General features: G+C 57.2%; 6 protein-coding genes across 6 annotated transcripts; 2 read left to right on the top strand and 4 right to left on the bottom strand.

The window, feature by feature from the left end:
* Positions 1 to 30: 30 nt before the first annotated feature.
* CMQ_6527 (pre-rRNA processing protein) lies at positions 31 to 2,551 on the top strand (the record flags this gene model as incomplete). Its single annotated transcript, XM_014320213.1, has 2 exons — positions 31 to 121; positions 198 to 2,551. 2 exons carry the CDS (start codon positions 31 to 33, stop codon positions 2,549 to 2,551), a joined length of 2,445 nt encoding a protein of 814 aa, XP_014175688.1.
* A 195-nt stretch (positions 2,552 to 2,746) lies between these two features.
* Positions 2,747 to 3,696, bottom strand: CMQ_6777 (urease accessory protein ureg; the record flags this gene model as incomplete). Its single annotated transcript, XM_014320463.1, has 2 exons — positions 2,747 to 3,380; positions 3,437 to 3,696. The coding sequence occupies 2 exons, from the start codon at positions 3,694 to 3,696 to the stop codon at positions 2,747 to 2,749; spliced, it is 894 nt and encodes a 297-aa protein (XP_014175938.1).
* Positions 3,697 to 6,239: 2,543 nt separating this feature from the next.
* Positions 6,240 to 7,395, top strand: CMQ_6619 (glyceraldehyde-3-phosphate dehydrogenase; the record flags this gene model as incomplete). The annotated part of the gene is made up of 3 exons (XM_014320305.1): positions 6,240 to 6,365; positions 6,431 to 7,055; positions 7,193 to 7,395. The coding sequence occupies 3 exons, from the start codon at positions 6,240 to 6,242 to the stop codon at positions 7,393 to 7,395; spliced, it is 954 nt and encodes a 317-aa protein (XP_014175780.1).
* A 472-nt stretch (positions 7,396 to 7,867) lies between these two features.
* CMQ_6707 (uncharacterized protein) lies at positions 7,868 to 10,320 on the bottom strand (the record flags this gene model as incomplete). The annotated part of the gene is made up of 4 exons (XM_014320393.1): positions 7,868 to 8,556; positions 8,806 to 9,202; positions 9,449 to 10,229; positions 10,292 to 10,320. The coding sequence occupies 4 exons, from the start codon at positions 10,318 to 10,320 to the stop codon at positions 7,868 to 7,870; spliced, it is 1,896 nt and encodes a 631-aa protein (XP_014175868.1).
* A 518-nt stretch (positions 10,321 to 10,838) lies between these two features.
* On the bottom strand, positions 10,839 to 17,694 carry CMQ_6935 (histone deacetylase; the record flags this gene model as incomplete). The annotated part of the gene is made up of 13 exons (XM_014320621.1): positions 10,839 to 11,149; positions 11,216 to 11,483; positions 11,534 to 11,597; positions 11,654 to 13,357; positions 14,085 to 14,521; positions 14,581 to 15,404; positions 15,513 to 15,597; positions 15,660 to 15,686; positions 15,978 to 16,126; positions 16,230 to 16,311; positions 16,582 to 17,198; positions 17,275 to 17,492; positions 17,573 to 17,694. The coding sequence occupies 13 exons, from the start codon at positions 17,692 to 17,694 to the stop codon at positions 10,839 to 10,841; spliced, it is 4,908 nt and encodes a 1,635-aa protein (XP_014176096.1).
* Positions 17,695 to 19,517: 1,823 nt separating this feature from the next.
* On the bottom strand, positions 19,518 to 22,251 carry CMQ_6831 (uncharacterized protein; the record flags this gene model as incomplete). The annotated part of the gene is made up of 6 exons (XM_014320517.1): positions 19,518 to 20,021; positions 20,084 to 20,398; positions 20,463 to 20,783; positions 20,979 to 21,611; positions 21,671 to 21,852; positions 21,933 to 22,251. 6 exons carry the CDS (start codon positions 22,249 to 22,251, stop codon positions 19,518 to 19,520), a joined length of 2,274 nt encoding a protein of 757 aa, XP_014175992.1.
* Positions 22,252 to 23,141: the final 890 nt, after the last annotated feature.

Here is a 23,141-nt window from a genome sequence, read left to right as displayed (position 1 = left end):
AGAATCGTGTGCGCTTCAGACGTAGCGAAAATGCCTTCGACACTGGCTGAGCACAGCCATAAGGCGACAACGAAAGTCGGCCACAAGCCCTTCAAGGGGGGCAAAGGACGGAATCGCAAAGGTTGGTGGAGAAGGAGCGATTCAGCTTAGAGGCTATAGACAGAAGAAAATATGCTGACATTTGTGCGAAAATATAGGCAAAGTCTTGGATGAGAGACCAAAAACGCCGCACCAGCAGGTGATGTCGAAACTCGATCGTCGCAATCAGAACCGCCAGCGCCAGCTGGAAAAGCAAAAGGAGCAGCGTCTTGACGCCTCCATCTTTACCGGCCGCGATGGTGCGCCGCGCAACGTGGCCGTGATCCCACTGTGCAGCAATTGCGATGCCGCCACCACCATCCGCGCCCTCAATGTCAGCTTGGACATTGAGGTGGACATCACCGACGGTGCGGTGCGCGTGCCCGTCGAGCGGTTCAAGCAGCAGCTGCAGTACATCGTGGTGCCGTCGAACCGCGACGTCGTGGCCTGCTTGGATGCCGCACGGGCTGCCGACTTTGTCGTCTTTGTCATCTCGGCCGTCGACGAGGTGGATGAGCGTGGCGAGCTGATCCTGCGCAGTGTGGAAAGCCAGGGCCTGACAACGCTGTTCACGGCGGTGCACGGACTCAGCAGCGTCGAGTCGGCCAAGCAGCGCACGGCCGTATTGGAGTCGCTCAAGTCTTTCATGCGGCACTTCCACCCAGACCAGGAGAAGCTTTTCAGTCTTGAAAGCCGGCAGGAATGCGCCAACCTGATGCGGTCTCTGTGCAATGCGACGCCCAAGGGCATCCACTGGCGCGATGAGCGGAGCTGGATGCTCGTGGAGGACGTGCAGTTCGGGACCACAGGCGACGATGCTGCTGCCGTCCTCACGGGTGTCGTGCGTGGCAAGGGACTCAACGCGGATCGGCTCATCCACGTGGGCGACTGGGGCTCGTTCCAGATTGACAAGATCACCGCGGCGCCCATCTCGGTACGCAAGCCCAAGGGCGGTGCTACCGTCGAGGACATGGCTGTCGACGGACAAGAAGGAGGCTCAGAGATTGTACTCGCCGAACCCAGCGAAGACAGGGACGATTTAGACGGTCTTGCTCCCGAAGAGGCCGTTCTCGACCAGGATGACGAGATGGAGGACGAGGAGATTAACAACCGGTCCCTGGAAGCCGCTGGCCGAAAAGGTGTATTGTTGGATGACCACCATTACTTTGACGATGACGAGGACCAGTTCCGGCCAGCCAAGAAGCTTCCCAAGGGCACATCAGCGTACCAGTCGGCGTGGATCCTGGACGATGTGACGTCAGAATCCGGGTCCGACAACGATGACGAAGAGGAGCAGATGGGCGATGACGGATTCAAAAAGGCCGAGCCGGCAGACGGAATGGAAGGCCTGGCACACGATGCACAGACCGAAGGTGCTGGACCGTCCGAGTACCCGCAGTCGGAGATCTATGTTGAGCAAAATGAGGAGCAGGAGGCCGAGCAGCTGGCGCAGTATCGGCAGCAGAAGCGGGGCGAGGCCGAAGACGATTTGGAGTTCCCAGACGAGATCGAGCTGCACCCACAGGTGCTGGCACGTGAACGGCTAGCACGGTACCGCGGTCTCAAGAGCCTGCGGTCCAGCCCGTGGAACGCAAAGGAGGACCGTCCACACGAGCCAGAGGACTGGCGGCGTCTGTTGCAGATTCCCGACTACAAGTCGTCGAGAATCCGGGCAGCCCGGGAAGCATTGGTCGGCGGGGTGGCGCCGGGAATGCGTGTTTCCGTGCATTTGGCCAAGGGCGTGATTCCCGAGGCCGTGCGGGCAGCCTACAGCACGAGCAGGCCAGCCGTGGCCTTTTCTCTGCTGCGACACGAGAACAAGCAGACGGTGGTCAACCTGATCATCAACCTGAGCGCCGACCACCCGCACTCGATCAAGGCCAAGGAGGAGCTCATCGTGCAGTGTGGACCGCGTCGTTTTTTCGTCCAGCCGCTCTTCTCGCAGAGCGGCAACACGCCCAACAACGTGCACAAGTCGTGCCGGTTCGTGCACCCTGGCCAGTCGGCCGTGGTCAGCTTCGTCGGCCCCGTCACCTGGGGCTTCGTGCCGACGCTCTTCTTCAAGCGCACCAAGAGCGACACGGTACCGCTGCAGCTGGCTGGCATCGGGACGTCGCTGGCGCCATCGACGGCGCGCGTGGTGGCCAAACGGGTCGTCCTCACCGGCCATCCGTACCACATTCACAAAAAGGTGGTTACGATCCGGTACATGTTCTTCAACCGCGAAGACGTGGACTGGTTCAAGGCGCTGCCGCTATGGACGAAGCGTGGGCGCAGTGGATACATCAAGGAGGCTCTCGGCACGCACGGCTACTTCAAGGCCACGTTTGACGGTCGCATCAACCCACAGGACAGTATCGGTGTCAGCCTATACAAGCGGGTCTGGCCACGGAAGTCGCTGTTGTACCAGGAGTGGGCTGCGCCGCCGGCTGAGGAGATTGTCGACGAGATGATGGATGAGGCAATGGAGTGAGCAAGCATAAAGGAAGGGAACCAGGGAAACGGGCAACCATTTGGAAAACAGAGGAATAGGCGACACAATGGCTCATGATAATGATAGATTTTGAACCTAACATCTGCTCGGAACTTTGCTTTTGATTTTGGATATTTTGCAACAGGACTTTTTTGCTGTACTTTCGTTCTTTGATATGCTTCTCTTCGAATAGCCTCACAGAGTGTCGAGACCCTCGGTCGGACGCGGTCCACCCTGTTTCTTGACGACCGACTCGGCACCGCTGGCACGCCAGGCGCTGAGGATCAGCGTGACGATATGCTCGACGCCGACGTTCTTCTTGACCTGGGCGAAGACGGTGGGCCCGCCCTCGCGCATTTTGCGGGCGTCGCGCTCCATGACGCCCAAGTCGGCGCCAACGGCCTCGGCCAGGTCGGTCTTGTTGACGACGAGCAGGTCGCTCTGGGTGATGCCGGGACCGCCTTTGCGGGGGATCTTGTCGCCACCGCTGACATCGATGACATAGACGATGAAGTCGGCGAGCTCACGGCTGTAGTTGGCCGCCAGGTTGTCGCCGCCGGACTCGATGAGCAGCAGGTCAGTGTGGAAGGCAGCCTGCATGTCCTCGAGGGCGGCCAGATTGGTGCTGATATCCTCGCGGACGGCCGCGTGAGGACATCCGCCCGTCTCGATGGCCGTAATGCGGTCGGCTGGCAAGGCCTTGTTGCGGGTGAGAAACTCGGCGTCCTCGCGCGTGAAGATGTCGTTGGTGACGGCCGCAATCGAAAAGCGGTCGCGCAGAGCGAGGCAGAGAGCCAGCATGAGGGCAGTCTTGCCCGAACCGACAGGACTGGGAGGCTGTCAGTTTGAATTGTGCGTGGTGAGAGGACAAACCACAGAACATACCCGCCAATGCCAATGGTAAACGCGCGCTCCTCCCAGTTGCGGCCGTCGATGATGGGCATCTCACGGGCCAAGAAGCTGCCCGGCCCATCGAGGATCTCGTGGCTGTGGCCATGCTCCACGGCCGAGAAGCTGCTGGCCTCGTGGCCATGGCTGGCGTGCATGGTGATGCCACCGTCGTGGGAGTGCATGAAGCTGCCGGCATCATGGCCGTGGCTGGCGTGCATGGTGATGCCGCCGTCGTGGGAATGCAAGTGAGACATGTTGGGACGGTGCTGCAGCGCGGATGAGAGTTCTGGATGTGATGATGCTAGTCAATGTCGAGTCGTCGGGGCGTCGAGAACTAGACGACGAGGCAGCCTTATCGGCTGGTGGGTGGGGTCAAAGCTGGTCCGCACCGATAAGGGTCTTTGGAGGGGTCCGGAGTTTCCATTGGACGACAGAACGAGTAAGCCGGTTGCTCCATGGTATTGTACAATGCCGTTGGCGAACCAGAAGAGGGCTCGATGTGGACGAGAGAGTCTTGGCGATAATGGTACGAGTCGAAGGAGCGGTGCTTGCAGCGAGCATGAAGAATACGAGGAAAGAGCTACGACTACGAAAGGGAGGGGACGCGTGAGGGCGCGGGGGAGCTGCGATCGAGCTTCCTTCCGCTTTGGGCGAAAATCCCGTTTTTATACGACAGGCCCGTTTACAGCAGTCGTTTTAGAGTCTGGCAATTGTCGCGCTGCCAACGGCTAGCCGGTGTTGGTGGATAGGGCCAGGAAAAAGGCCAGAGTAAAAACGAGGGGAGAAAGAAAACAAAGAAGAAAGGGAAAAAAAGGAAAAAGGAAAGGAGAAAAGGTCAGGACGGGCTATTTGTCTAGGTCCGGCGAGGAGTCGATGGCACCGAAAATGACGCCGACCGCTCCGCCCGGACTGCACCTAACACACCCCATCGCTGCGGGCTTTTCTGTCTTGTTCTTTCGGGCGGGCGTGCATGTCCGATGCAACGATGCGCATTGTTGCTGGACAGCAGCATGTGTTGGTGGCACGACAGCGGAGACCAGGCTCGCATTGGACCAGGATCGTTTCAGCTGTAACATGAGCAGACCACCTCAGCAATGGGTGGATGCAGCACGTATTCGCGTTCGTATCGCGGCTCCGACGTCGAGCAAGTCCGTGTGAGTCAGGCATGAGGAGAGGAGGCGAGCGATAGCCGATGGTGGCGGAATCAGGACCAAAATCACGAGGGTCACGAGCTTGGACGAGATATCTCTGCATCGCGCCGTGAGACAGGCGCACCAGCAGGCTGTCCGCTTCTGGACGAGGCTTTTTTTAGGTGAGGCAATAAGGCCTCGACACCACGACTAGAGAGACGAGAGACAGGGGCGACTAAGGAGCTAGAGGGCGTCTGCGCCAAAAAAGACGCATCGTCCAACCAACCGTGGCGGCCGTATAGAGACGTCTCCATTTGTCTGCTCTCGGATCTGCGTTATTATTCCGTTTGCGACAACGTGGACAGGCTGCCGTCGCGCGAGGCCGTCGGACTACGGAGCGTGGAAACAGGCAGCTTTTTTTCCCGTCTGCAGATTTGCTCGCTCTTTTTCTCGTCTTTTCTGGGAGGCCAGACCAGAAGGACGGGAATGAAGGCACTGCACGCACTGCACGCACTGCACGCACTACTCGCACTGCTCGCACTGCTCCGTAGTCATTGCCCGCCGAGTCGCGTCTCTCGTAAAAGCGCAGAAGAAGGCAACCGTACGAGCATGAGCCCGCCAAGGGATCCGTGGGGAAGCGCCTTCCTGAGGGCAAAAGAGAAAAAGGCATCCGCCACGGATGACGCGCAGTTGAGGCCAATAACACGCCAAGTGCCGCGAAATGAGTCCAAAACTGCCCCTCCAAGCCAGCTTTGCTAGCTCTGTCAGGAAGCGACGACCCCACCATGCCACCAGCAAACGGACGGTCGTGTATATTTTATTCATGACCCTCATGCCACCGTCATCACCCCTGCCGTCTCTCTCTCCTCTTCTTTTCCTTTTTCTTCAGCTCTTCTCCCCTCTCTTCTTCTCTCTTTCATCATCACTCCAAGCTTCTTCACCAGTCAACCACATCAACCTCTTACTCGAACTTCTCTGTTCATCACACAGGTAAGAGTGTCTCTTTGAGCGTCTGCGCTTGTTTCTGCTTTGGCTTTTGATTTTCCTTTGCTTGTGTCTTTTCTGCTGGCATACTGCTACCCCGCCTTTCACTCTGAGAGCTATCCGACTGAATCTCGTGATTTGGCCAACTTCGGCTTCACCCTGCTCAAGTCTATCCATATACCGGCCGCATTGTCAATCATATCCACCTTTATCCACTTCCCCAGCTCCCCGGCTATCCCCAGGACTCGCTCATCCTCGTCCCCCTCACCACACTCCGTTTCCACCCTCAGCCTTTTGTCTTAACCGACACTGGCACAGCTCTAGCCTACTTTTTCGCGCCTATTCCGGCGTCACCCGTGTGTCCGCGACCTGAGTCCCGAGATTTTCGAACCATTACCCCCTTCTACCCTTGACAGCCGAAGCCCCAGTCAGCCTTTGCCGTGGTTTTCGTGATTTGCCTACTATTCGGCTCCTCGTGAAGCACCCCACCACATTCCGTCATTGTCATCCGACCCTGTCCCTGTTTGTCTTTTTTTTGTTTTCGTTGTTTCCGTCGTATAAGCCGTTTCCACCCGGCCATCAAGCTATAATAAATGCGAGGGTGAACTCCTCAGTCGTCTTATCACACATTGCGCTTGCTCTCTTCTCTCTTCGAGCTTTCTGGCTAACTCAAACAAGTCAAAATGACCATCAGCGTGGGCATCAACGGATTCGGCCGCATTGGCCGTATCGTTTTCCGCAATGCCATTGAGCACGGCGAGGTCGACGTCGTCGCCGTCAACGACCCGTTCATCGAGCCGCACTACGCTGTAAGTTGTTTCCACGGCGCTGCAAGTGGTGTTTCGGCTGTCTAACGGGCTTTACTTCTTTCCAGGCCTACATGCTCAAGTACGACTCCACCCACGGCGTGTTCAAGGGTGACGTCACCGTCTCCGGCAGCGACCTGGTGATCAACGGCAAGACGATCAAGTTCTACCAGGAGCGCGACCCGGTCAACATCCCGTGGAAGGACACCGGTGCTGAGTACGTTGTCGAGTCGACGGGTGTGTTCACGACGACGGCGAAGGCGTCTGCCCATCTGAAGGGTGGTGCCAAGAAGGTGATCATCTCGGCCCCGTCGGCCGATGCGCCGATGTACGTTGTCGGTGTGAACGAGGACAAGTACGACGGCAGCGCAGACGTGATCTCGAACGCGTCTTGCACGACCAACTGCCTGGCGCCCCTGGCCAAGGTTCTGAACGACAAGTTCGGCATTGTTGAGGGTCTGATGACGACTGTGCACTCGTACACGGCGACGCAGAAGACGGTGGACGGCCCCTCGGCCAAGGACTGGCGGGGTGGCCGCGGTGCGGCACAGAACATCATCCCCAGCAGCACTGGTGCGGCCAAGGCTGTCGGCAAGGTGATTCCGGAGCTGAACGGCAAGCTGACGGGCATGTCGCTGCGTGTGCCGACGGCCAACGTGTCGGTTGTCGACCTGACTGTGCGCCTGGAGAAGGGTGCTTCGTACGACGAGATCAAGGCTGCCGTCAAGGAGGCTTCCGAGGGCTCCCTCAAGGGTGGGTTTCTTTTTTCCTTTTCTTTTCTTTTCTTTTCTTTTTCACTTCCTTTGTCGTCACCTATGCTAACCTGACAGGCGTCTTGGGCTACACCGAGGACGACGTTGTGTCATCTGATCTGAACGGCAACAACAACTCGTCGATCTTCGATGCCAAGGCCGGCATCTCGCTGAACCCCAACTTCGTCAAGGTGGTCAGCTGGTACGACAACGAGTGGGGCTACTCCCGCCGTGTCCTGGACCTGATCGTCAAGGTTGCGGCTGTCGACGCCAAGAAGTAAATGCATGGCAGCTCAGGGCGAGCTCGCATATGAGGACCACCATTCTGTTACTACGAGGGAGGGGCGGAAGACTCGCAACAAGCAAATCGTGTAAAGACAGAAAAATACAAAAACAGTACACTGAAAAGGAAGCACAGGAAAAGCAGCCAAACCTGGAACGGATTGTGGTGTTTTGAGGGTGTTGTTGTGGCCCCGAATCGGCAGGAGGATGAAGAATGGACTCGTGACTGTGTCGACAGTCCTAATAGATGCATGTACTCCGTATCTTGGAAGGAATTCTATGATAGGTTCGGCAAAACTGGTCGTGTGTTTGTGTCCGTGTGTTGTGTGATTGTGTGATTGTGTGTCTGTGTGCAGTCGTATGTATTCGAGTACTGATTATGTAAGCACGTAGCCCTATAAGCTATGAAAGATATCCGTCGAACCAGTCTGTCTACTGCCGTCCTGTGCTTCTGCCGTCTCTGCAGCTGTGCTAAAAAGCCGCTCCGCCGACGCCTTCGCCGGCGATGGTCTTGAGACTCTTTTCGCTGAGGTTGCTCTTGAGCTCAAAGGAGCGGCCGTCGCGATCCATGCGGTCCCACGAGCGCAGCTGCCGACGGAGCCGTTCCTGGCGGGTCTCGAGTTCCTGGCGCAGCCGTTCTTCTTCCTCGCGCAGACGGCGGTGATGGGCTTCGAGTTCGCGGACGACGCCACCGCCACGGGGCAGAGCAAGCTGGCCGTCGAGCCGTCCGCCGGCTACCAGCGTCGGCATGCCGGCGAGCATCTGCTGGGCGAGCGAGCCGGAACCGGAACCGGAACCAGAACCAGAACCAGAAAGAGAGGACGATCCACCAGAGCCGATACCAGTGCTGTTGTTGGTGGCGCTGCCCAGACCCAAACTCGGTCCGGTTCCATTGCCATTGCCACTGCCACTGCCACTGCCACTGCCAACCTGTGCTGCCGGTCCGGTTGGCGGGTTGAACAGTCGTCCGCCAGCGGCTGCTGCTGCTGCTGCTGCTCCTGAAGACAGGCTGACAGCCGGCGATCCCATGGCCGGCGATCCACCTCGGCTCATGTTGACAGACACTGCAGCTGCGGCTGCTGCTGATGCTGATGGCCCGCCGGATGCCATGCTGCTGCCACCACCACCAGAAGGCCCGCTGATGGATGCACCGCGTGGCCCTGTCGGGATGCTGTTGCGGCCGCTTCGTGGCGTGAAGGGAGCTCCGTTGGTGTTGCCGCTGCTGCTGCTGCCACGCTCGTTCAGGTTCACGTTGCTGATGCTGTTGCTGCGCATGGCACCGTAGCCGCGCGGACCCGACGGCGGTGGCAGGCCTGCTGCTGCTGCCACTATAGCTGCTGCTGCTGCTGCTGTCGCTGTCGTCGTCGTCGTTGTCGGCGTTGCCGTCAGAGAGGGAGAGGCATCCTCACGGCCACCACCGCCGTAGGCAAACGGTCCTCGCGGGGCTGCCAGTGGCGTTGACGGCATGGATGACGGCACCGATGCCACTCCAGCTCCGATTGGGGCCATCTTGCGAGCAGACGGGGTCGCCGTCAGCGGTTGTCCTCCTCCTCCTCCTCCTCGCTGTGCAGCCGGACCGTGCGGAGGCGACCGCATGGACGATGATGATGCTGCCAGAGGCGGAGATCGTGGTGCCGACGATGGCTGGCGCGATCGGACATCGTTCCAGCCGCCTGGACCGGGGCTGGGTCGCGGCGACATGGGCCGTGATGCCGATGGTCGTGGCGACGGCCTCCGTCCGTAGCCACCGCCACCGCGATAATCGTCTGGCGGCCGGTCGGGACTCCTTGATCGTGCCCTGTAGCGCTGCATCGGGGGCGAGCGACGTGAACCGACAGAGCGGTTCCGTGATGGCAAGCCACCACGATCACGATCAGGTGTCCGGGATCGTCGTCTGCTTATGTCAGCATTTGTTTGTGTCTCTTCTCCTCTCTCTTTTCTCTCTCCTCTCTCTCTTCTCTCTTACCTCATGTCTCTCATGTCTCTCATGTCTCTCATGTCCCTCATATCCCTCATATCTCTCATATCTCTCAGGTCTCGCACATCCCTCACATCCCGCATATCTCGCATCGTCAGGTCCCGTCGCGGCGACCGGCCCCCGCGGTCCCGGTCGTCGCCGCCGCCACCACCCCAGCGTTGTGCCGGCGAAGGCCGTCGGGGCGGGCTGCGGCGCGGCGACGCCATGTTGATATTCGTGCCCTGTAGCGGGGGCCGCGTCGCGACGGCGCCGTTAATCGACGGTGGGCCGCCGCCGCCAGGACTGCGTACCCGGCTGTGGCTGCGCTCCAGCATCGGAAGTGGAGGTGGTGCCGGTCGCCATCGCTCGCCTCCGATGCCTCCAGCTCCCACCACCGCTTCGCGCGGCCGGTCCTCGAGACCGCGCGCCGTCCGATAGCGGTCGATGCTGCGCGACCGCGGACGTCGTGGCGGCCCTGCCATTTCCCGGCCGCCCGGAACATAGCTGTCGCTGGCCGGTGGAGGCGATGGCCGGCGGTCACGATCTCGGTCCCGGTCTCGGTCTCGGTCTCGGTCTCGATCTCGATCTCGGTCGCGATCCCGGTCCCGGTCTCGGTCCCTGTCCCTATCCCGGTCCCGTTCTCGCTCTCGCTCTCGCTGTTCTCGCTCTCGCTCCCTCTCCCGCTCCCTCTCTCGCTCTCGCTCCCGGTCTCGACCCCTGTCCCATTCCCGGTCTCTCTCTCGGCTGCCCCAGTCTCGCATCCGCTCGCGCTCTCGTATCGGTGGACTTCTCTCCCGTCGCGGCGACCTGTCGCCCCGGGCTGTCGGTCGCCATGACTCGCCCGCCCCGTATCGAGTCACTTCGCCGTCATCGTATCTGCAGCCCAGCATCGTTTGGTTAGCTCAGCCCGTGCTTCTCGCTCTCGCCACCACACGCACCGACGGGTGTTGCCCCGGTCTCGGTCCATCGCGTCTTCTGCCCGGCTTGCTCAGCTTTGCTCAGCCCACCATGCGGCAGCCAGCTGTTGTCTCGTCTTCGTGATGCGTGTGCCTTCAATCTTGTACGTTTTAAGGCGAGAATGTGGGCAGATGTCGACCAGTTGTTGCAAAAAGGTTCTAAGAGAGAAAGAGTCTCCCTTTTGGAGACCGCGTAGGAAGGCGCGATGCGAACTTTCAAAAGGGGAAACGCTGGCTTCGCTTATCGCTTATCGCCGCCCAGCCGCATCTGGATAGTCACGTGTCTCTCGTCCGAATGGCAAGATATACGAAGTAAGCTACCTGTAATGAAGACGATGAATTGATCTGCACAAGTAACGGCTCCAGGTCCAAAAATGAGACGCCAAAATTACACTTGAGGCCGTTTCCGCTCTTGCCTCTCTTCCCTCCACCCTTCGAGCAAACAGACATACACGAAACAGACAGTCCCACTACGCGGCCACGGTGAGCCGCCAGATCCTATCCAACACAACGCCCTGCGCGTCACAGCCTAGCTGTCGTCCTCTGTCGTATTTCCATGCTCTTCGGGCAACCGCTCCGTGATCCACTCGTGTGCATCGGCCGCGTGCTCGCGCAGCATGCGGTTCAGGCCCGTGAACGGACTGCGCACCACGTCGCCGAATCGCCGCTTGTTGATCTTGCGGATGAACTCGTTGGTCTGCCAGCACGCATGGTCGTTGCCCACGTACACCCGTGAGTGCGTCTTGTACCACTGCGTCAGGTCCGGATCCGCATCGCTCTTGACCGCCCGCAGGCTGCCGCTGACAAAGTTGACCACCCCGGTGATGCGGGATTTGCAGTCTGGCATGTTAGTGGCAAATCAATATAACAAACGAGTAAACAACAAACAACAAACAACAAACAAACCTCTGTTCACAAGCAGCATCTTCACTCCCAGATAAGCCTGGCCCACGCCCACAATCACAATCTGCTGAGCCGCGTCCGCAATCTGTAGATAGTTGTCCCAGATGTAGCACACCAGCTCCTGCAGCTGGCCCTGCATGGCCTCCTCCGTCATGCGAGGTACGTGCGACTCCGTGTCCTCCGGCTGTGTGTGGTAGTGTGGTACGTTGATGTCGATGATCCCAAAGCCCTGGCCGATGGCCCACTCGATGTGCGGCATCACCCCGTCGCTCTGACCGTGTTAGTGAAGCTGGCGGACAAAACCGTGCTAGGGGGCCATACCATCCACGCATTGTGTGCGTCCAGCGAGTTGTCCAGCACGTCTGGCTGGCCCACAAGTTCCGGCCTGTTCAGATCAGCACAATCCTGCACTGCCAGTACTTCTCCACCCACTTCACTCACGGATCGTGCATGATCACCATAATCCGCCGCGCCGCATGCAGGCTACGCGTCACCAGCACCTGGTCCTCATACGTCTTGTAGATCGTGCTGCGCTGCACAAACAGCGGGAACATGCCGTGCTGCGCCGACAGCTGCTGCCGCTGGTACGCCCGGACGACGTCGTGCAGCCGCACCCCCCCGTGCGCCTGCAGATCGGCCACGTCCACCACGCCCGGCCGCATGCACTCCCAGTATGGCGCCTGGTGAGCCTGCACCCGTGCCAGCAGTCGCGCCGCCGCCTTTCCCAGCTTCGGCACCTCGAACTTGGGTGGCGGCTCGCCCATCAACGTTCGCGCTACCGCCAGCGCCGACGCCGAGATCGCCTGAAGGTTATAGCCACCCTCCAGACAGACGGCCAGCTTGCCGCCCGCCAGCGACATCATCATGTGCGTCATGTGGGCGTAGCATGCCGGCGTCACAAAGCAGCCGCCCAGCTCGTCGCCCGCTGCCGCATCAAAGCCCGCCGAAATGATCGCTAGGTCCGGGTTAAACTCGCTCGCAATCGGCATCACAATCTTCTGGAATGCCGCCATGTACTCCGCGTCGCCCATACCCTGGTTGTCCCACCCAATGTTCACGTTGCGGCCCAGCCCTGCGTCCGCGCCGCACTTGTCGATGTTGCCGTCCGGCGTCGACGGGTTCGTCGGCGTCCCCGGGTAGAATTGTCCGTCCAGAAAGACGTGCAGCGAGATGTACAGCACGTTCGCATCCTCGTAGAACGTGTTTTGGATCCCGTTGCCGTGGTGCACGTCCCAGTCCAGGATCAACACCTTGCGGCACACGTCCGGATACTCCTTCTGGCACACCCGCACCGAGATCGGCACGTTGTTGAACAGGCAGAACCCCATCGGCTGGTTGTACTCCGCGTGGTGGCCTGGCGGCCGGATCACCGCAAACGCGTTCTTCACGTCGCCCCGTACCACCGCCTTGCACGTCTCTATCGCTCCGCCTGCCGACAGCAGTGCGGCCTCATATGTCATCGAGCCCACGTACAGCGAGTCGCGGCCCTCGTCCATCAGCTTGCTCATCTCCCGCAGCTCGTACGTCGGCTTCACCGACAGCTCCTTGACCCAGTAAAAGTGCCGCGGGTGGTGCACCAGCAGAATCTCCTCCTTGGTCGCGTCACGCGTCGCAATCCGCCACATGTACTTGGTCGGGCTTTCGCGCATGATCTTGACCAGGTCGGCCTCCGAGCCCATGTACACCAGCCCGGCCCTCTTGAACGCCGCCATGATCTCCGAGATCCGCGCCGGGTCTTCCGGGTGGTGAGGCCCTGGCCCAAAGTCCGCATTGGCATGCAGCTTCATCCGGTCGTCGTAGCAGCAGCCCGTTGGCAGCAGTCCGCGCCGCTTGAAGTCCACCGGATAGCCCAGTGCACTTTCTTCTGACGTCTCGGCTGCCGCTTTGCTCTCGCCATTACCAGCGTCCTTGACGTCGCTCTTGTCCTGGCTGCCCGCTGTCGCATGTCCGTTGGTGGCTGCTGCTGCGCTGGCCGGCGCCACCGCCTCCGCCTCTGGCTCGGCGCCCATGCCGTCCATCACCACGTCGTTGTCCGCGTCGGCCATCGTGCCCGTGACGAACAACGCGAAGCGCGTCAGCCCGGTCGCCTCACCCTGCCCAGCCCGACCTGTGGGCGCAAATGAGACGAAAACACGAGACGGTGGCCTGGTCAACGGTCAGTTCCAGTACCACTCAGAACTAGACGCTGTCTATGGCAGACAGCTGGCAATCGCACACTGCCAGGGCAAATCGCTTGAAACACAATTCAAACAGGCAGAAAGGACGGCCAATGCACGCTGTCAACCCATTCCACGGATGAATCAAACAGCAGAGCACCGGTTGTCCTGCCGGCCACTTCAAGACCGCCAAGGCTGGCGCTTGCCGGAGCCCTGTACCGACGACGAAAGGGGTAAGACCGAAATCCCAAAAGCTGTCATAACATACCTTTACTGATCCTCCACAGCCCACATGAGAGAAAGCTGTTTTACCGGTGTGCTCACTGGCCTCTGGCTCCTGGCCTCGTTCACAAAACAAGGCTGTCGTGGCTGTCTGATGAATCAAAATAGCAAGCTACGTGGCTAACCGAGGATCGCCACTGGTGGAGCTGCGGTCGTGTTGTCACTTTTTGTGATGGGTTTGGGCAGAAGAGGCGACGAGTGAAAACAAAGCGCTGGTTAGCATTTTAGCTTGTCCAGGGAAGCCTGCCCTTGCCTGATTGGCGGGGCACCTGATAGCGGCCCGCCTGCTATGAACGACGTCGCATTTACTGTGCAGGCACGCAACTCTTAGAAACACGCTCCTTCCTGTACAGATTAAAGAGCTAGCTCGAAGCTATGTGCATCTACCGCTATCTCAAGGATTCAGCATTCCCGTTGGAATCTCAGGCCGGAACCCAAAGAACTCCTCCGGTCGCCAATCCAATCCTACACCCACCATCCTGCCAATCCGCTCCAGATCTATCTCTGTCTGTGCATCGTCCCAGTCCAACGTCCCGCCATGGAACTGGCTCATCACCCGCGTATACACCGGCAGAAACACCCGCGATCCCGTGCCCTGAACCAGGGCTGGAAACTGTCTCTGCATCTGCCGCCACCGTTCCATGCTCACCACCGACATCGCGCTCGTCAGGCTCTCCGTGTCTGATTCAAAATGTGCCATGCGTTGTCGGATGTCTGCGATGAGTCGCACCTTGGTGTATTTGTGCCCATTGTCAAGATAGTGCAGCAGCTGCCGTGGAGACAGCTTCGACATTGTCGCCACTACAGTCTTGTTCTCCCTCTCCTCACCCCAGCCGATCTCAGCCGCAGCTTTCTCCGATATCTGGAAGTCCTATTGCTGTCAGAATCGATCATGCAACTGCCTAGCTCAGCCAAAGAAGACAGACTTACTGCGCCGATACGAACGATGTCGACCGAAGGACACAGCGACATCTCGATGATGTCTTCTACCGTGCGCCACAAATCTGCCAGTTCCCCCAACTGGCCGTTGCACAGCGCCCGCAGGTGGTTGACCCGGACATCCCTCCCGGCCGGCACAAACACGTTTGGCCGCGGCAGATCGCCATGGAAGTAGAATGCATAGCGCATCCAGTTATACAGCGCCCGACGCAGCCGGAAGTTCTCCCTTTCCGTCAGGCTGCGGGTCAGCAGAGGTGAGGCGTTGAACCGATGTTGGGGAAAGATCCGCTCCCACCCGCGCACCACCCGACATACATCCAGTATGCGGTCGATGTCCGCATTCGTTATCTCGGCTTCGGCACAGCGAATGTTCGCCAACGACGAGACCAAGCTGATGTTCGTCCGCTTGTCAACACCAGCCACGCCGCCTGAACAGAGTACCACGTTCTTCCGTCGAATTCGTTTGTCCAGCCACGTGCCCCAGGGCACAGCCATGTCTGCTGGCGATGCCTTGGCTACTTGCAATAAGCCGTTCAGCGGGCTGAATTCCCGCTGTGCAATACGCAACACGATCACGGCCCGATTTCTGGTGAAAATGCGGTCGAGTCTTTTGTTCGTTGCAGCTAGGCTGAATGCTGCATCCAGGTCCAGGTGCTGAAACACAAGAACGAGCACCTCAACTGGTGCACGGTCCAGGGCAGACGGCAGCACTTCGGGTGATGGCAATGTAGCAACAGCCGGGAGCAGTCCAGTAGCTGCGGTCATAGCCGGACTCCCCGGTGTGCCATGTACCATTCGTGGCAATAGCATACAAGCTGCTACAGACATAGTGGTCTGCGATAGTCCCAGTGAAAGAAATAACAAGAGGAGGAACAAAAGAGTTGAGCCCTAAAGTATTTTGGCACCAGGTACACGGGAGTAACAGGTGCCAAGGAAGGTGGTTGAGAAAGTTGCCTTCCAGAAAGCGTTCAGGAGCTTCAGCTTGAAGCTCTTTAGCTGGTGTGGGGTCTGCATGGTGCAAGAGTCGTGTTAGTGATATAGCGAGCTAGGCAGTCGCTACAAGCACTCACAAATGCAACCCGTGCGCCTCGCTTAAGCTGTAGTGCAGAGCAATTTGTGGTTTTGTTCTTAAAAATCGAAAAGATGGAGAGAATATTGGCTTTCAAAATGGTTGTTAAGACAAAGTATAAGTCGTTTATAGCCGAGGGAAAGACTAAGGTGAACTGTTGTGATGTGAATTGGTTGGTTTCGCTGCGAGAATATGATAGCAGGCTTCTTCTACTCTCTTATAAATTGAAAACAACAAGTCTCGAACGACTCAAAATGACTCGATTTATTTGCTCGAATCGCGTAGGTCGTCTTCCACGTTGTCAGTTCTATACGCGCACCCCGCACTTGGGGCTATCTGGGACATATGGGGTGAAATGGGCATGACTAAAGTATGTGTTCTTGGTGGTAATGTTGTTGCTTGATTTGTTGTTGGTGTTGATGTTTATGATGCTCTTCGTGGTGTTCGTCTCGTCGCGCGCCGATTGACCTGTTAAATGGCCTGTCATCGTATCCAAGGGGTAATGCGCCATATTCAAAAAGGGATAATAAGAGTTTCCTCACACGACTGTGCGACAGGGATGGGAACGAACAGAGCGGGTGGGTTGCAACAGCGACACTCTGGTTGACCGCGGGCTTGACGGCGAGTTGAGGAAACAAAACGAAGAAGACAGTCTGAGATTCGCGTGCGCGCAGGTAAAGGAGCAAGATCGCAAATGCGGGTCCTCCGTCATCCCGAACATGGTCACGTGTCAAACATAGCTAACGAAAACCCATGGAAACTTGAATAAGCCTATCACGCCTAACACGCATTCTCTCACATGAGGCAATGGCTAAAAATGTCCAATTGCAACCCAAACGCCCTGTGGGAATCGTGACAAATGACAATAGTGATGAAGATAGTACACGCAAGACAAGAAGAGTGCGGCCTGCTTACGCAAAGACCTCCTTTGTGTCCAGCACGCCACGGTTGGCCGGACCAGCACCGCCCTTGGACTGCAGGCCAAGGCTGCTCTTTTTCTGGATGAGGTCCTGCTGCTGTTCGGCGCGGACGTTGTGCCGCTCGGCCTTATTCTTGCGCAGATCTGACCGCACCCGGTTGGGTGAGACGAACTGCTTGTTCTCGTAGATGATGGGGCCGCCAAAGGCGCCCTCCTGGATGACGATGGGCGTGAGGACAAACCGGGGTCCAATCTCAACGAGGGTGATGTCCGTGTCCTTCATTGCCGACTTGGCGCTCTTGGCCGCCTTGGCCGCCTTGACCGCCTTGGCCGTCTTGGCGTCGTCGTCCTCCTCCTCTCCGCCGGCGACCTTGCCAACCTCGACCTCACTGATCTGGTAGTTGCGGATCCAGATCTTGCCATCAGCAACCGTGAAGCCCATGACCCGGTCGATGAAGGGTTTCGAGCGACGCGCGCCCTGTGGTACGCCAAAGGTGTGCATAAACATCTCCTTGAGCAGCTGCAGGTGCGGCTCCGAGTCGAAGGCGGCATCGAACGAGAGAACGGGACGCGATCCCTTGAGGCAGTTGCCGGTGAAGTGAAGCTCCTCCATCGTGTGCACTGCGAGTCCGTCAGCAAAGGGGGCGTGCGACACGGCGTTGCGTACGCAGAGAGAGTTCAAAGAGGAGATACTCACGGTTCTGAACGTGCATCTTGACAGTCGGTCCGTTCGGCACCTTGCTCATCCACATGTACAGGTCCTGGCCTTTGCGTGCCTCAAAGAATAGTACATTGTTGCAGTTGTACAGCTCAGCCAGCTCGTTCAGCTGGTAGAGCTTGGACTTGGAGTCGAACTTGGCGTCTTTCCGACTGTGCGGCATCATAGCTGCCAGGTCATTCAGAAGATGCCGGTGTCTAGAGTCTTCTGTCAGCACATGTACGCTACAATCGCAGCAGCACAACACCAAGTACCGAGAATACCAAGATCAACGAACCTGTATGTGACGCCCCGAGAAGTGAGGATCAGCACACGTTGCCGGTTCTTCCGCTTCACCACGCCATCCTCTTTGGAGTTGTCGCCGCTCACCTTGGCGAGGGACTTGTACACGGCGGCCATCTTTGCTGGTTTTGACTCGAGTTCCGGGGATTTGGTCTGTTCCAATTGTCCAGCCTTCGTCGAAAAAAAAGTCCGTATCCCACTTATCGCTGTTTTTTTTCTTTTAGCGGCAGTATAAGAATACGCTAACATGTTATTGGAAGGCGGTGAGACTGGTCAATCGCATACGGTTATAACTGGTTGCATCTTGGCGGAAGCGTACCCATACCCATTTATATTCCAAAACATTCAACATTCGTCCAAGAACAAATGCTCTAAAGTAAGAAAAAGAAACGTGTTTTACATACCATATCTTCTTTTCTGTCTGATTCGGAAGGTTCAATCTCCTTTTTACTGTTGTGTTATAACACGGTGTTGCAAAGGTAAAGTTTTAGTGTAAAAAGGGAGTGCAAAAATGGGGTTGGAAGCCAGATGCTTTTAATCTGCTGCTTGATACAGTGTAAAACGAAGAGCTTCATAGTAATTATTTAGACACCAGAGGCACTAGAGATCTTCTTTGCCGCAGCTTCAACACAACTCGGAGGGTTCAAATTATAACACGTCCCGCCATTAAGTTTAGCTGACTATCTTAGAAAGTAGATTCTACATTTATATTGAAAATTAGTATTACTCTTTTATGTTTAATCAGGCGTTAGTAGAAGAAAGGTCAGAATCATACAATATTCTGCAATTGCCGTTTGTGCAAGACAAGCAACCGAGACTTACTGTTGTGCACTTATTACAGCATCGGAGAATTGTCGTTCTCATGTTCAGACGGAGTATATTTTCTCAAATACAGTACTAACGGCTTCTCACTTAAACTACATCGGAATCGAATGATGTTTCTGAACAGTTGCTTATAAGTGTTACATGTATCTCATTGTGTATATCCACTGTGTTGGGATATCATTGCTGGAAAGCATTACTTAAATCAATGCTCGACATGACCGGGCGGAGCTGGTGGCTCGACGATAAAAATGCTGAGTGTAAAACCTTATACTCCGTACTCCGTACATATATCAATATTCCTCAGATCGAGCTTAGATGAGACCTCGATGTTTTACAAGTTGATTGTGACGTCCCATTTTGGACGTGCTACTGAAAACCCAATCAACACACCAGCGCATCCTGGTGGATTTCCAAAAATATCTTTAGGTTTCGGAGATACTCCCGAGGTACGGAGTCCCTTTTCAAATACACCGTCGAGATCTAATTTGCAGAAAGACCTTTTATCGCCAAATATATACCTACATATACGAGTCCAATTCACGGCGAAGCAAAAAAAAGGATGAGACGCGCCATAAATTTTCAATATCTAAACACAAATCCCTTCCACCCTCTACACCGTTAAAGCCAGGAACCGGCAACGTGGCTATGCGCAGGATAAAACAAAGAGCACAGAAGACATATCCAAGAGAATTAACGCATCGCCGTGGAACAAAAAGCCAAAGAGTATGAGAGGCTCATATAGAAAACCAAACCCAATGAGACAGAACCCCGTTGGCCAGAAGAACCAAATGAAAAAGAGAAAGCAGACCAACTCACAACTAGAAGCATGAAAGCATAGAGAGCCAGAGACAGGAAAGAATGAAACACGCCCAACCGTTCCAGTCAGGCAAATAGCCGTACAATGCTCGATCCACTGTGCCTTCTCTGCAGAACGAGGCTAAATCCCTTCTTCGGCCCACTGCTGAAGCTCTTGACCAGGGGCCATTCGTCTTCATCATCTTCGTTTGGGGTACTAACATGCCTGCTTTCATCGTGAGGGACAATCGTGCTTAAAAATAAGGGACGCTCAGAAATCATCGTCACGCCAGCCGGACGAGAAGCCGGACGCCGTATGCCTACGTCGGATTCACCTTCTGCTTCTTCTGCATCCTTGGTGTGGGTGGCTTCGGTTTACCCTGAAGGCCGTTTGCCTGTGGGTTGGCTGATGGAGTTGGGACTGATGTAGGCCCGCCGTTCATTTCGTCCTCCGTCTTCACGCCAGAAGGCCGTCTGCGCTTGGTTCCCGCAGGCGAAGTGTTGGCACTGGCGACGTTAGAGCCGGGTCCCTGTTGGCTTTGCGACCGATGCATTGAAGGCGCTGGCATTACGCCAGCTGCCGGGCTGCCAATAACGTGTGGTGAACCCGGAGGCGGTAGATGGGTTAGATGCGGGCTGGCACCAATGGGGAACCCCATACTAGGAGTCCGTGGAGGTCCTTGTGGTATCATCATCGGCACATTCCCATTGGATGTTGTGCAGACGGTCTGCACAAACTGGTCGAGGGCACCAAATGCTGTCAGGGTCGGATTTCCATGGGAGAAGCCAAAGAGCGAGTTCATGTAGCCCATCACTTCGACTATCTGCAAAAAGCATTGGTTAGGATTCTTACTTGACAGGCTGCAGGGGAGAGCTGGTAGCCTACTTCAAGAAATTGCTTCATGGCACTAGTCAGGCCAGCGTTGCCCTCGATGACAGACGGCAGATCAAAAGCTGGTGGCTGGCTCTGTGGAGATTTCAACTGCTTGGCCTTTGACTTCTTGCTCATTTCCGGCGACTGCTTGCTGTCGGGCGGGCTGTTGACTTTGTTCCACTCCTTTAGCCAGTTGTGGCCCGGTCTGGCAGCTTGAAGGACGAGCTTCCGAGAAACGAACTCTTCATGACCATCGCAGACAAACTCAAACAAGTCCATCTTGACTTCCGGGTCGAACTGCGCGCGAATTGTGCCAGTGGATACGACCTGATTGCCACAGTTAGCTCGACTATACGATACCCGTGACCTGCAGCAATGGGAAGAAACGTACGTGTCCGCCATTCTCAAACCACTGGACCAAACTGGATTTGTAGTTCTCGACGCAGAATCGGTCGCTGACCGGCGGCTTTTCCACGACGGCGTTGTCCATGATCAGCTGAAGCTTTGTGACGCCGCTCTCAAAGTAGGTATGGAAGTAGCGGGGTAGTGCGGAAAACGGAATCTCGAATTGCTTGTTGGTGGTCTTCTCATCGCCTTCGACGATATGGATGGTGTGACGAAACACGCCGGTGCTGGCAAAAAACTGATGAACGAGGTTAACCCAGTATGAGAGGTCGTCTTTGCCCTTGGATCCTGGAAAGCCGGCGATGTGCTCGCAAAACTGGTTTAGTCTGACCAAGCATGCTAGCCTTGGCGGGCTTTTTTGGAGTGCAGCATTTGCGGCGGCGGCGAGCTGCTGCTGCTGTTGCTGCTGCTGGACATGCTGCTGCTGTTGAGCATGCTGCTGCTGTTGAGCATGTTGCTGCAGGGTAAGCGAATTAGGCTGGAGCATCTGCGGCATCTGGACGGGCATCGGTGGTTGTGGCGGGCCGGACACTGGCTGCTGTTGATGTGCGTTGCCGGCCATCTGAGGCGGTACCTGCATTTGCGGACCCTGAGGCCCAGCATTCTGAGGTGGCGGGCCGACGGTCGGCTGACCAGTAGGCTGAGGTGTTTGCGGCTGAGACTGGCCTGGAGTTGGCTGTTGCCCCTGTGGCTGGCCGGGAATGCCGGGGGTTTGTTGTCCTTGAGAGACTTGCTGTGCCTGGTGTGCCTGCTGCTGCTGCTGCTGTTGCTGTTGTTGCTGCTGTGCCTGGTGTTGTGCCTGTTGCTGTGCCTGGTGGGCCTGTTGGGCTTGCTGTTGTGCCTGAGCTTGATGAGCCTGCTGCTGGGCGTGGGCAGCGGCGGCTGCGGCTTGTTGAGCCTGATGCGCCTGCTGTGCTTGGTGTGCTTGGTGTGCTTGCTGCACGTGCTGAGCCTGGGCCTGCTGGGCCTGCTGAGCGTGCTGCGCTTGCTGCGCTTGCTGTGCTTGGAGGGCGGCAATCTGGGCCTGGTGCAGATTGAGCTGACCGGCGTTCGGGTTTTGGCTTTGTGCAGCCGCTTGCTGCTGGATGGCTATTTGCTGTGCCAGGAATGCTTGGGCGCGCGGGTCCTGAGCGTGCTGTGTCGAGCATGAGGTGTCAGTGATTGTACGGAAAGACGCCGGGTAGGGATGCTTACCGGTCCGGCCATCCGTCTTTGGAGAGCGGCAATTTGGTTCATGTTCACCGGGCCCATAGGCATCCCGCTAGGATACATGCCGTGCTGTTGCATGAGCATTTGCTGGTTCTGTCGTTGCTGTTGCTGCTGTTGCTGCATCTGGAAGCGGTGCTGCTGCTGCAGCTGAAAGTTGGGATTATTGGCTACTGCAAACGCGTCAGACCGCACGGACATTAGGGGAGAGAGGAGGGGAAGGGAGGAGGGAATGGGAGGGAAGACGTACAGGCCATCTGACCCATCTGTTGTTGTTGCTGGAGCAGCTGCTGCTGCTGCTGCGGGGTGAGATGCTGCATTGCATGCGCATTGGGGCCGGCTCCAGGGGGTATGCCCATCATGGCGACCGGATTCATCTGGGGTCCAGGACCGGAGACGCCCATGTGGGCGGCAGCGAGGTGTTGCGGAACAGAGCCCGGCGGACCGCCTGGTTGGCTCGGGTTGTGAGCCATGCCCGGAGCAAGGCCGGGGTGGCCCTGGGGAACGCCCGGATGTTGTTGCATGGCGCCAGGGTGAGGAGGAAAAGCCGCGCCGATGCTCGCCATCATTCTGCGCGTGGCCAGCAACAGTCCACAGCAGGTTGGCGACGGCAGCAACTGGATGACGGGGTCGGCAGACGGAAGGCAGACGCGGTTGGGACGTGTTGTCGGTCTATCGCATCCGGGGCGTCACGCGATGGGCGCACGGTGATTCTCGCGACGACAATGCAATCCGACGGGCGGATGCGGTGGCGGGAGACGAACGGAAAGGAGGAGGCGAAGGAAATCGAGCGGAAGGCTATCAAGAGGACGGAGATGAGCAGCAGAACACAGTTCAAGAAGCCGAGACGAGGTTGCCGCTGTTGTTGTGTTCGAAGGCTGGATCAATCAACGAGATGCCGGAGGCGACAAAAATGTAGGCGCGCCGATTTGGGGCGTGAGAGAGGATCCAAGTGTCAGGTGTGGATTCAGGACGGATATTTGGTATCGTGTCGATTCGGACAAGGGCAAAAACGAAATGGGAACCCGCAAAAAAAACAACAGCAGCGCGACCAAAATCGCTTAATTAAATAAAAAAGGGGGGCCGAAGACGACCACTGGGCCTTCGTCTCTATTCACGATCTTGACAAGGGGGAAAAGCGCAAAGGGGAGATCTCAGTTCATGCAAACAAGTATGTATTTATGAGGAGAAGGCGGATGCTGCCCAGACCAGATGAGTCGGGCTGCCGAGGCGATACGGGGAAGTAAAAAGAGGTAGGAAGAGCGAGAGGTACAGGGAAAATGTGCGACGATCGACAGAAGGCGGCGAGAGGAGGGGAGACGGCGGCCAGCAATTGGCTGAGAGAAAAATAAGAATGGGGGAGGGGGGGCGCGCCGAGCTACTCTGACGGCTAACACGATATTCGGGAATCGGGGCGTCAGTCGGCCGCTAGCAGCAAATCCGACTCAACGATATGATC

Source organism: Grosmannia clavigera (assembly GCF_000143105.1).
Source record: "Grosmannia clavigera kw1407 unplaced genomic scaffold GCSC_108, whole genome shotgun sequence".
Classification (NCBI taxonomy): Eukaryota; Fungi; Ascomycota; class Sordariomycetes; order Ophiostomatales; family Ophiostomataceae; genus Leptographium; species Leptographium clavigerum.
This window is presented reverse-complemented; position numbering and strand designations above follow the sequence as displayed.